Here is a 12,444-nt window from a genome sequence, read left to right on the forward strand (position 1 = left end):
GGCCCGATTTGCAATTGACGAGGAATATTTTGGGCGGCGCCCATTACCCTTCAAACATTGTCGAATATTGCAGGAGGCTGTGCCCTGAGTATCATTGCCGTAATCAGACGCAAAATGCGATCTGCCTTGCATGCAAAATAACTAGAGACATCCTTGATTCCTACAGGATCTGATGCCAGGCGGAAAGGAACGTTAGTCGTGTCCGAAAGAGATGAAGTCGGTTGTTTCACCACCATTCCTACTCGAGTCATTCGGCACCGACGACGTGGACCCGCCGGGACTCCGCATAACGTCGTGCATATAACCGCGGTGTCGGGGATAGCGGTGTCGTCGATCAATGCGGGGCAGAGACGACCCCGCACCGCTGTTCAAACGAATGGAAGCGTTGTTTACTTCGTCCATCTTCGTTCTGTTCAACGCATTGTACGCTGCAGGGGATCTTCAAAGTGTAGGAAATCGAAAGCAACAGCCAGTCCAACGCAAAAGCCGACAAACGAACCACCATGGGCCTCCCCGAGAAGATGCGAGCCGTTGTATTCAAAGGCGACTACAAAGTACTCCTCCAATCCTCCGGCCATCCCACGACCAGCTAATCCTGCCCCAGGTCGAAGTAGAAGACCGCCCGACCCCCAAAGTCCAAAAGCAAACCGACGCCGTCATCCGCGTCACCTCCACCGCCCTCTGCGGCAGCGACCTGCACTACTACCGCGGCCACCTCAAATGCGAACCCAACTTCATCTGCGGCCACGAATTCGTCGGCGAGATCGTCGAGAAGGGCGACGACGTGAAGAGCTTCGCCATCGGGGACAAAGTGGTTGTCCCGTTCTACACCGCCTGCGGGGAGTGCTTCTACTGCGTCCGCGGGCAGGCGAGTCGGTGCAGCAAGGGCGAGCTGTTTGGCAACTCGGCGCCGGCGAACACGATCGATGGCGGGCAGGCCGAGTATGTGCGGTGTCCGCTGGCTGAGTCGACGTTCGTGAAGGCGCCCAAGGATATCCCGGAGGAGATGCTGGTGCTGATGGCGGATATCTTTCCCACGGGCTATTTTGCTGCGGCGAGGTTTTTGAAGGATCTGCCGGAGAGGGATCGCAAGGAGTATACTGCGGTGGTGATTGGATGCGGGCCGGTGGGCGTATGTGCGATTACGTGTGCGTTGACGATGGTGGATAATGTGATTGCGATTGATAGCATCCCCGAGCGGCTGGAGGAGGCGGAGAAGCTGGGCGCGAAGACCATCAACCTCAACGACGACCCCATCCCGAAGATCAAGGAGGCGACTGGAGGCAGAGGTGCCGATGTGGTGATTGAGTGTGTCGGGCATGCGGATGCGTGGCAGCTGGCCTTCGACATGATCAGGCCTTTCGGGCAGATCTCGAGTATCGGCGTGCAGTGCGTGTCATCCTCTTCATCCTCCTCCGCGCAGCTCTCTGCTAACTTGAAACGATCTCCAGCACCGAGAAATGGGAAGTCAACGGCCTTCTCATGTACGGCAAAAACGTCACCACCGCCTTCGGCCGCTGCCCCGTCCGCAGCATCTTCGAGCCTGCTTTGAAGCTGTTGGTGCAGGAGCAGAAGAAGGTCGCTTTCCTGTGCGGCAAGACGATGCTGTTGGAGGAGGCGCCGCAGGCGTACAAGGATTTCGAGCAGAGGAAGGTGCATAAGATTGTGTTTAAGATGGATCAGAAGGAGGCGGGGAAGAGTATTGAGGCGAAGTAGGGGAAGGGTGAGGTACAACATGAGAACTGCGATTTGGAAGTGACGAGAGCTGACATGTGTCGCAGATGCGAGGAGGGGAATGGCTCGATGAGATTCTGAGATGTTGTTCTGCTGATCTTGAGTACTGTGTAGATGTCGCTGTTCTTCGTGTATGTATCTTGGAACGTTGCTTCACCACGACGCCTACTACCTTCACTGCTGTCACGAGCAGCCTTTGCTGCACTCCCATCTCCCGCTGCGGTGCTGGCCTATCGAGGCGGCCTGATACGCCTTCGTCATCTGGTAGTCTGTTGCCAGCCAGTCATGTCCCGCATCGCATATCGAGTCCACCATCGGCCTTCCCAGAGATGGCACACCTCCCAGCGTCATCCGAGCCACGATGACCAGCGATCGCCAATCCTCGCCCCTCCAAACCCGCCGCCACCGCCGCCACCGCCTGCCGACTAATGTGAGTTCCAACCACTTTGTGCAAAGCTTCTCGGATTGGGTGACTTCCCATACGACGGCGCCTTACTCGTCCCGGTTCAGATGGCGGGCTACTGGGCAATATATGCCGGGTGCTAAATCCTGGAAACCCGGTCTAGTACATCTGTACCCTTCCGGAAGGATAAACTACGAGTCGGATTTCGGAGATTTCCACATTGGCACTCTTGCCACAAGGCACAAGCATTGCTACTCTTCCATCGCTCCATTCTTAGGACTGTGTCCTGAGCTGCTCGCAGGAGACTTAGCAAGAACGTTGCCGGTGTCGACTTCGGCTCCAAAGGGTCTTCTCATCTTGAGAAGGCGGAGGTCTTGCTGCCACATGGACAACGGCTCGAGATCTTTCTGTCACCATGCCAGCGATCTTGCCGGTGCGGAGGCCTGGACTACAAATCGCTGCGAGCTGGTCTGCAGCGCTGGCGCCGCAGGTGGTTTACAGGACCTGACGATGCGGGTTCCAAAGGTTGATAGGTCCTTGATGGCCGTCGTGGTTGATGTGATCTGGCTCTTACCTCCACCTCCTCTCCTCTGCTTCGACACTGGGATCTGAGCAAGAGTTCCGAATCTTGAGGAAGGCTGGTGAGGGCGACTGGATTTCTTCGTATCGCAGCGAATACCCTGCTTTGAGCACTGCAGCGAGGGCGGAGTGCTGATTTTCTTCCAGTACAGGATGGAAGAGAGTGTCTCGCCAACACATCCCCACTGCTTCCGCCTGGACCTCCATCGCCATGCTCGACCAGCGTTTCGCCCGGGGATCTCGCCCTCGGCGCGGCTCTTGCGCCAGCCTCACCGTGGCACGCTCTATCTTCGCAATAGAAGCGTGCAATAAACACCGCCAGCGTGGTGAGATTGAGGCGCCTGCCGCGACTACGCCGTGGTCCTGGCTTTCACTACCATGACTAAGCCTCCAAAGACGAAGGGCAAGGAGGCCGGACGTCCTTGATGCTTCCCTCCGAGCAGGACCGATGTTCAAAATGGAGGACACTTCGGCTGAGCACTTGGACTTCTTGCGGCCGACCTCATACATACTGCGGTTGCTTTTGATGGCACGGGAATCTTCGTTCTTGCGAAGTGTTGCCCACGACAAGTCTGACCCGCTTCAGTGCGGTTTTTCGCTCTCAGTGCTTCCTCGCTGCAGTCTGCTGATTTCCCACTCCTTGTTCCGATGCGTATCTGGCTGTTCTGTCATCTACGAACCATACCTTGGGTCCTAGCAGGTCTCTTCTCCGCGAGCTCTAGGGCACGGATCTGGAGCCGGATGCAATCCGCCGCGGATCGCCTTCCCTAACCTCCCGTGCCGCTCTGGATTGTCCGGTGGACATGGTTTCCGCGGCACCAGTGTTCTGTCTGTACTTTGGTTGCGGCATTTCGGAGTCGCATTACATTCATGCGCATAACGGGGACCTGCGCTCCAGGGTTCAGAGCCTCAACGCTGCTTCGATGTTTCTACATAGCCGACATATCGGCATTGAAGGCGAGCGAGCACAGTTGCAGTGGACATGGCCAAGATCCATTATGAGCAACAGCCGTGCAGACGGTGCTGGCGGAATAGCTTGGTAGACTACAGCAACCAGTCGACGGGGTGCCAGACGGTCTCCTACAGCTTTCGTGGACGCAGCGGCAAAGGCGCTAGATGTCAGCTGGTTCAGGTTGCCTTCCGTGTACCGACTCCAACACTTGCTGACCCATGGATCAATGGTCGTGGTGCCATCGACTCCGCAGTGGTCGCCCCGCGGCGGCCTTGCTGGCTTGGTTGGTGAATTTGGCTAAGCAGTGTTGGTCAATGTCTCCGGACCAGTGGCTGAAGCCGGCGATCTACTGATGCTACTGGGTTGATCAGTTCTTGACTGCCTATGCGGATCTCTGTGTGACGAGCGCTGTTCTTCCTCGCTACTTCTTCCGGCAAGGGCGTGTATGACTTGAGGATGAATGCCGAATGCGCGGGTGCTACACTTCACCACGCACCAGTACATGCAAGTACGGTGATTCCTAACCTTTCTCTTCCAGCGATCGGTTTCCTTGGCCCGTGTTCTAGCCCAACAGCCCGTTCTGGCCGGTGCCCACGATCACCGTGACCTCTTCGCTTCGCATTGCAACTTCTGTGTCGCTTCTCGCCAGTCCAAAGACTGAGAAACGCTACTATAGATCACCTGAAGACTCATGAGGACACGCATTTTGGGTTTCGCCACGGCTCGCAAGTCTGCCTGCTCTCAGCGTTCCATGGTTGAGCTTGTTGACGCATATCTCTCTAGCATTCCAGTGGAGATATGAATACATCTCCGAGCACCGGCTCTCGAGCACATCCACATGACCTTGGGTTGCTCGAGGATTCAGCGCAGCTTTTGACTCCAGGTCAATCTTGTGGGTGCAACGGAGACAGCGTAAAGACTGTATGGTAGCCTCGCGAGCATGCGAGTGTGACCTTCCACCTACCCTTTACACTTGCGTCACCAACAGCCCATGTCCTGAGATGAGCTGTCGTACCAGCTCACCTCTGAGACCCCGCGAACTGCGACTGCCGTCGGATACCGTACTGGCCAGTCTCTACTTGATTCTGTCACCCGGCTCGGCCCGGATATGCGTGCACCCGTCCAGCACCGCCAGCAAGGCCTTTTCTGGAATACATGCTCCCCTCTCGTGCTGATCTGGCCTTTGCTGGGTGAAACACCTCGTTTAGCCGCAGGCTGAAGCCTCTCAGACGGTCCTGCAAGACTCCTAGCTTCCACGTCGTCGAAGGTGCCAGCTGAGATGCCGTGTACACTCGGCTTTGTCCGCTGAAGGCTGCACATCCAATACATTTCACCTGCGGAACGGATTGACAGCGATCGATGAAGCAAATGCCGCCACAGCATGGGCTTCCAGCATCTGTATCCACCATTCAGTTGTGATGTAGCTCTGACAATGCGGCCAACCGCCTTGACATAAAGCCTACTGCTGATGCCTTCTGCCGTCCAGGCTCAGTGGGATAAGCTATTGTTCGCTTAGGCTGGTTGGAAACCATCTTCTACGACATTGGGTGCTCTCATAATCCCTCGGGACGCAACAGATAGTTGCGAATTTACGCACCCAAGGCCACGATGACTGTCCTATGGAAATATCTCAACTGTAATTCAGTCAGCCTAAGGAGTGCCCGTCCTTTTCCTCTGTCTTCTAGCGCTCTTCAACATCCGGGACACTTCTTGTAAAGACATCGGTCTACCACCTTGTCACCGCCGAACAGTGGCTATAATGGCGATCGTGTTCGTTCTACAGCTTGCCGCCTAGCGAAGTTGTACGAGTCGCTAAATTCTCTAGTCTCTTGATTGGCAAATGCTCGACTACGTTGAGTAACATCAAGATATATTCGCAAAACTGTCCTAAGGGCCGAACGGTGTAGGCGGAGCGTTCCCGTTATAAGTACGCCCTACCATCCAGGGGAGAGACAGAACGGGAGCTGTACAGTGGTGGGTAAGAGCCCTTGAACGGAAGATTACACGTTTCGGTGTCGGCCTCGACGATTAGCAAGGACCACGAATAAATGCAGGGCCATATTGGAGAGGACTATATCATTCGGCCTCACAAGAGGAAGAGAGGGTGAGGTTTCGTCCTGGCTTGTCGAAGTCTGTTATGTGCACTGGATCAGATACTGCCAAGATACCTTCCACGCTCAAGCGGGTTCTATCCACCGCATCAGCTCTCCACGTGGACTGCTTGAACTTTCGTTGGCCTGCATCACAGCTGCACAGCTCAAACTGTCACCACCTACCGTCAGTACCGTTGCAGGTCATGCCGAGCACTGCAGAGATTACACCTGGATACCAGCCCGCCGCCTGCTTCTCCTCGAGCAGCTAGAGGTCGCAGTATCAGCGCCTGACATTTGGCGATAGGGTGCGCTTGATGGAGTGTTGCTGAGGCGCGGCACAGCGCCAGTCCCTCTCACCGCTGGTACCCGGGATTTTATGAGCGGCAGGGACTCCGGGACTATCGATGTGCAAGCATGATGACAGACATTCTGCTACATTCGGAGGCGGCATTGCGAAAGGCAGCAGGGCTGCATATCTTCGTATCCGCCTGCTGCATTCAGCCATTTCGGCGGGCTCAGCTGGATACTCATGCGCCTGCTGCATCACATCGTGCATCAATCTCCTCGCATCTTTCCGGCCGGTCCTGGCTCGCCAGCAGAGTTGTCTTCCGTCAAAAGCTCCGGGAAAACTAGCGTAGCATTGCTCCTGCTTCTCAAGACGGCGTTCAGTTGACCACATTGAATTAGCTGACGAATGCGTATCTCTTCAAGCGTCAATGCGTCAGTGCACACGGCTGAAGGAACCGCCCTTATGGAGGGGTGGACCTTGAGAGCAGGGCGAGAAGACGTTCCGCAGTGGCAAGCGCTTGTACTCTGCGTGACAAGTCCACGCACCGTGGGGGGAGTGAGAATGCTCGCTGTCGGTCGATGGAGAATACAAGGCCCAGTATCATACCAAGACATCCACCCGCCGCTGCCGACTTGTCCGCTCACCCCGATCACGCGGCCCAGTTCCAGGCTGGACGGAAAGATACGTCAGCATCAGGTAACTTCGTTCCACAACGTCCAGCAATACCATCTCCCAATGATCCATCCTTTGCGAAGCCCGGCTTACACAAGAGCTCTGCTTCGTTCCATCTTCCTTGCCCTCGTACTCATTGATCGTCCATATCTTCGAGACCAACCTCCGACTGTTGAGCTGAATCGTGCGATCTCAGTTCGTCATACCCCCGCGGCGAGTAAAGAAAGGCCGTCGCTGCACTGTGGAGAAAAGTAGAGTCCCGAGTTACAGTCGATGAAAGACGGAGATGACCGGAATGCTACCAACACCCACGAGCCTTCCTCAGCAGCATACTCATCAACTTTGAGGTTGGCTACCAATACTACCTGACCCCTCGCAGACGAGCTGCCCAATCACCTTGCGACTGAGCCGAGTTTTGACATGTTCGGCAAGCAAATTGCATAGTCCCCGAGCCGAAACACTCCAGGACGTCATCGTTTGTCGCTTAGGTCGGAAATGCGATTGCTAGGTGGCCTTAAGCGCAGAGAAGTGGCATGCTGTAGAGGCTTTGGGAATGCAAGACCGAGATCGAGCAGCTGACCGAGCAGCCTCTTTGGGGACGAGAAGGAAGTGGTCCTGGTGATTCGTAGTCTAGCGGCGCAATGCGCAACGTCAACATCGAGTCCGATGGAGAGGTAATTACGCTGCTACCTGTCGAACGCCCTTGCGCACTGGACTCAGCCAGCAGCCTGCGATGCCGCCGTGAACCGTGCTGTCGGTGGAATTGATCCACGAATCTGGACCTGCAGATCTGCAGACAAGTGGACAGCGAGACAGGCCGCCAGAGTCTCTACCATATTTGATGTTGATACAGATCCTCGTCGGCGCTTCTGCCGTCTCGCGTGGAAGCACACATTTTCTCATCTGACTGAACGTATCTGGATGCTTGCGCATCTTCTCTTCTTCTTCTCTCCAGCCGCTACGCCAATCTACCTTACCACTACCTCCGCCCTCTCTAGCGGATACAAGGCTGCGGTCGTGGTTATAGTGCCGGCGGAGATTGCAAGCGATGCGCAGGATCTGATCAGCGTACTGAGCATCGTGGAGGTGTCGTTAAGCCGCTGGGGTACCATTAAGATGGACCGAGCTGGAGAGGGCAATTTCATGGATCTAAATGCGCCAGGACAGATGGAGAGGGTCTCGTCGCAGTGGGAGAAGCATCGAGAACGGTACTTTTCCGCTCACTCGCCTGCTAAAGCTATCACTCGCGCTCATGAATATGGAGGCGTAAGAGTCGACGGACAAACATTTGGGTGGCGAGCAAGGAAGCAGACCGATTGCTGTTTTTCTCGTCGCCGTTGGCATGATCGTCGTAGAAGGCTGAGTAGCAATTCCGTGCTAGTGTACTGTCACGTCCCTGGGCCACATTATGATAGCGTCAACCTGAAGCATCTCCCTCTCCAAACGGTGGTATCCTTACGTCCAGGCCTTCCATCTTTGCCCTGCCTCAGTTGCTTCGTCTTCCAGTCGCATGTACCGAAGCGACTCGCCTCCTTCGGCGCATCTAGGTCTGTTGCATCAAGCCTGGTAGCCCTTACACGCACCTGCTGCCATTTTGGATGGCGTAAGTTACAGCGGATCGCGACACTGTTGAAGATACCTAACAACTGCGGTCATGTGTGCTCACTTTCCCAATGGGGAGCTGCAATTGATCTTTGATGCATATGACCACCATCAGCCTGCACGCCGCATTCTTCGAGCCCGACAAGTCGAGGGAGGATCTTGAGGCCTTCGAAGGACTATCTTTGTTTCCTCAAGGCCAGTGTGTTTGATCTTGTTCGGTACGAACCATCTGTCGGAGCCGTCGGTGGTGCTATGTAGCGTGGGAGTCACCTCCCAAGGCAATGGATGTCTAGATAGCGCGCGGGAGAGCCCCGAAAACCCGTGCTTTGGTTGACTGCGGTCGTCTAAAGCATAGGTGAACGCGAGTAGAAGGCCCTTCTGCTTCCTGGCAGTTACGTTTGGTCGAAGGAGACGTCGAGTTGTTGCAAAACCTATGACGTCCTCCCACATGTGGCCCAATGCCTACCCACGTAGCTGCCGGCTGATTGTCGGCATGTAATTAGAGGCTATATTCAATAGAATAAAGCTCTCCCTCGTCAATGGCCCACATCTCAGAGTGGGCCAAAGGCGAGGTATGTATCCCCCTTTCTTTACCCACTAAGGCGCCCAGCAGTGGGTTTGGCGAAGAGATGTAGTCCCTTCGATCTTAGCGACATTGGTTAATGGTCTTGGGGGTGAACTCTTCTGCTTTTGATTGAGAGCTGGTCGTCAAAGAAAAATGGGAGATCGTGGGTTCGAGCTGGTTATAGATGTTTTTGATGGAACGATTCCTTTTTGCGCCACCCACCTTGTCCAGCGCTCATCGTACCTGTTCCCCTTCATCCCTTCTGCTACAGCACAACGCGCCTCGTTCCAAAAGTAGCTTATCGTATATCAACCAATCTGCTGGACGTATGGATGACGGCAGGTGTCTTGTACGCAACCTTCAAACGCCTAGCTGGTCTTGAACCATTCGATCGACGCCGTGTGATCTTCTCGTCCCGAAGCCGCAACAACACCTGCCCGCCTCACCCTCTTCTTGCAAATGCGGGCCTTGCCGCGAGCTGCAGCGATCCACTCTCGTATCATCAGCCTTCTCCACACTCAATAGATGGAAGGATGGCCGAAACCAAAACCCGCTCATTACTGTAGCATCATGCGGCATACTTGATCTCTAAACCTTCAAGCCTAGAAGGCGCTACGGGCTGAGTATGGCGGGAGAGGAAGGCGGGAAGATGGCACTATAGCATTGGCAAGACAGCCCTTAACACAGCTGCCACTGCGACTCTACTATGGAACAGCTCTCGAGCTGAGCTCCGTCACTTGTTCGTTGCGGACCAGTTACCCAGGTCATGGACAAACAGAGCTTACCTTGCGCGCCGAGCGCTACGACTATGTTGAGGTTTGAACCGCCATCCAGAACCAGCCCTTTGCAGTGCGAATCTCCTTTTCAGCGTCGCCATGACCGAACGTCAAAACAGAATCCCATTCCAGACTCAGCAGCACTCTAGGATTGACCCTTGTCTCTCCCGTAGCAACCGGAGCTGGGCATGTCTTGGCATCGATGTGCTCTGAGAACAGCGAGTGGCGAAAACTGCAGGAAGACAACAGTCTGGTGGAAGGCCGCGGTTTTTGCTGGATTTGCGGAAGCACGCAAGTGGTACAAAAGCTATGTGAGCAGCAACCATGAACAGTCTCAATTGCGGAAAATACTTTGCGACGAGAACCGCAGTTGGAACACTGGATGCTGGTCCAGAGAGGCGTACAGAGCGCAGACTGACGTTTGGGCTGGTCCAAAGGTGCTGTGGTAGGCGCGACCACAGGGGTGCCGGCTTGCGGGGGAAAGGTCTCTTGATCAAGTTGAGAAGGCCGTCCATGGTGATGGTGGAACAGTCCATGGCTGCTGGTAGTATTTCGTCAGTACCATCGCCTTGAAATCAGCAGAACGGATAACGAACCTTCAGATGTTGCAGAGTCCGGCCGGCCAGAACGCGAGGTATTGCAGGTAGTAGAAGACCACGACAGAGCTGCAATGCTGGCGGGTTTTTGAGTGGTGCGGTGGAGGAGGAGAGCCAGGGAGAAATTCTCGGAAGAGGAAACATTAGGGGAGGTGGGACGGCGGCGGCGAAGCGGAAGTAGCTTGACCGATTGGCCGGAGCACGACGAGATTAATATCGTCACATGATTTCGTGGGATGTACGTGAGGAATTGGCGCAGAAGGATGGATGAGAGAAGCAAGGAAATGGCCGGCGGGCAAGAGACACCACCCTCACTAGTACAGCTCGGTAGGTTGGGAAGCAAGCGAACTGCAGTCAAGAAAAGCAAACCATGCAAACATCTGCAGAGCTGCGAGTGCCTGCTGCGTCGGGGCATCGGACGAGACAGTGAGAAACGCAAACGGCATAAGTGGTTGAGACATCGAAGCAGCTTAAAGGCGCTGTGGGAACGACGAATAGTACATCAGTTTTGCATTGATCTAGCCAGCGCATCATTGAAGCAGTCCAGTATAGCTGCGATGGGCAATGCGTGTACCACGCACCAGCGCGCCGCTCTACATCTCGTCACATCTTTCCATCCGCTCTCGTTATCCGCCAAAGCAAGCAACAGTCATTTTACATTCGCGTTTCATACTCAGCGGCGTCTCCTCGTATATCCAGACCACATCCATCCCAGTACAGACCGCTCCGAAGGCTTCCATGCAGCCACCTTCGTTTCTTCAAGCATTCCTATCCGCGACCATCCATCAGCGCATTCCAGACCAATCACCGATACCTACATCGCCACGAGCCTCGCCGACATCATCATGCTCAGCACCCTCGTCATCGTCCGCACCATCCGTTACGGCGAGCACCGGCGAGTCTGGGCGCGGCACGGGTGAGTAGCTTTTGAAATGATCAGCTATACCAGGAATGCCGGTTCGAGCGCGCTTATGATCGCCGCGACCTCCGAGCTCCGTAGCGCCTCTATCTTCTTGCCTCTTGCACGGGCCTTTGTACCCTCCGGCGTGGTGCGACGGTCTTCTCCAGCAGCCGTCTGTTCAACGAAGTAGTACGAGCGCTCATACCCGCCGCCATACCTGCCAGCCCCACTGCGGCCGTCACCACTCTGACTAAGGTCAGCGGTATTGCCTTTGGGATGAGCACGACTGCCCTTGTTCATCATCTCTTCTTCCTGAGCCGGGTCCCGTTCGAACGCGACTCTGCTCTGCGCCGCTTCTGATGCCTTCCGTTCGATGTCGCCTCGGTTGCGCCTAGCCTTCTCGATGGCCCGATCATGCCGACCCATCGCGCGCACCTCCTCAGCAAGCACCTCATGAGCCGCGCGCTTCACCGTGACGCGCTTCTTGGTTTTCTTCTTCGGTGCCTCGCGTTCAGGCTCGTAGTTTCAGCGAGAACTCAGCCACCACGTCTCCTTCAGCCCGTCGCCTTCGCCCTCGGGACCCGGACCGCAGAACGCCTTCTCCGCCTCGCCTTGGCAGTTCTGCAGATGACCGAAGAACGCCACACACCTTTTATCGTACGCCTGCTGCCACGCTGTTGGAGCGGCCCGGACACACACATCCTTCCCTTTGAGCTGGAGAATGTTGGTGAGCTCGATCTGTTCGACAGCGACTGCGATGTTCATCCTCGGCACGCGCACAAGCTTGTCGTCGTCGGCGCTGACGTCCAAGGCGTAGAGGTAGGGATCCTCGGCCTGATAGCTGTTGTCGATATGTCTAAAGTCCACATCTGCGTCCAGATACTCGACGCGGTCCTGGAAGATGGTGATGTAGACTGTGTTGTGCGCTCCAGCTTGGTACGTCAACTCGGTCATGATGCGCTTGCTTGCGAGGAGCAGTGGTGGCATGTTGTTGATCTTGATGTCACCGACACGCTGGAATCGATTGAGACTCCCGTCCTTGCGATCATGTTTGAGGACATGGTGATGTCCGGCCTTTTTGGCGATGATGATATGGTCGTAAATCATGTCGCGAATCTCCTGTGGCAATCTTTCGAGGGTGCCGAGCTGCTTGTCGGTGATCTCCGCCATAACTGAGTTGATGGTATGGTTGTTGGCGAAGGTGGTATCTTGGATGCAACACTGAAAGGTTGGAGGGGCTCGAAGCTGGAACGTGTGGAGTCGGTTGTTTGGGAGACCCTGC

The 12,444-nt window shown here is 55.4% G+C and overlaps 2 protein-coding genes across 2 annotated transcripts; one reads left to right on the forward strand and one right to left on the reverse strand.

Moving 5' to 3' along the window:
* Positions 1-503: 503 nt before the first annotated feature.
* On the forward strand, positions 504-1,716 carry LTR77_001953 (uncharacterized protein; the record flags this gene model as incomplete). The annotated part of the gene is made up of 3 exons (XM_064799212.1): positions 504-554; positions 605-1,389; positions 1,452-1,716. The coding sequence occupies 3 exons, from the start codon at positions 504-506 to the stop codon at positions 1,714-1,716; spliced, it is 1,101 nt and encodes a 366-aa protein (XP_064661967.1).
* Positions 1,717-11,201: 9,485 nt separating this feature from the next.
* Positions 11,202-12,332, reverse strand: LTR77_001954 (uncharacterized protein; the record flags this gene model as incomplete). Its single annotated transcript, XM_064799213.1, has 2 exons — positions 11,202-11,678; positions 11,862-12,332. The coding sequence occupies 2 exons, from the start codon at positions 12,330-12,332 to the stop codon at positions 11,202-11,204; spliced, it is 948 nt and encodes a 315-aa protein (XP_064661968.1).
* Positions 12,333-12,444: the final 112 nt, after the last annotated feature.

This window comes from Saxophila tyrrhenica, assembly GCF_035928015.1.
Source record: "Saxophila tyrrhenica strain CCFEE 5935 chromosome Unknown scaffold_3, whole genome shotgun sequence".
NCBI classification, from domain to species: domain Eukaryota; kingdom Fungi; phylum Ascomycota; class Dothideomycetes; order Mycosphaerellales; family Extremaceae; genus Saxophila; species Saxophila tyrrhenica.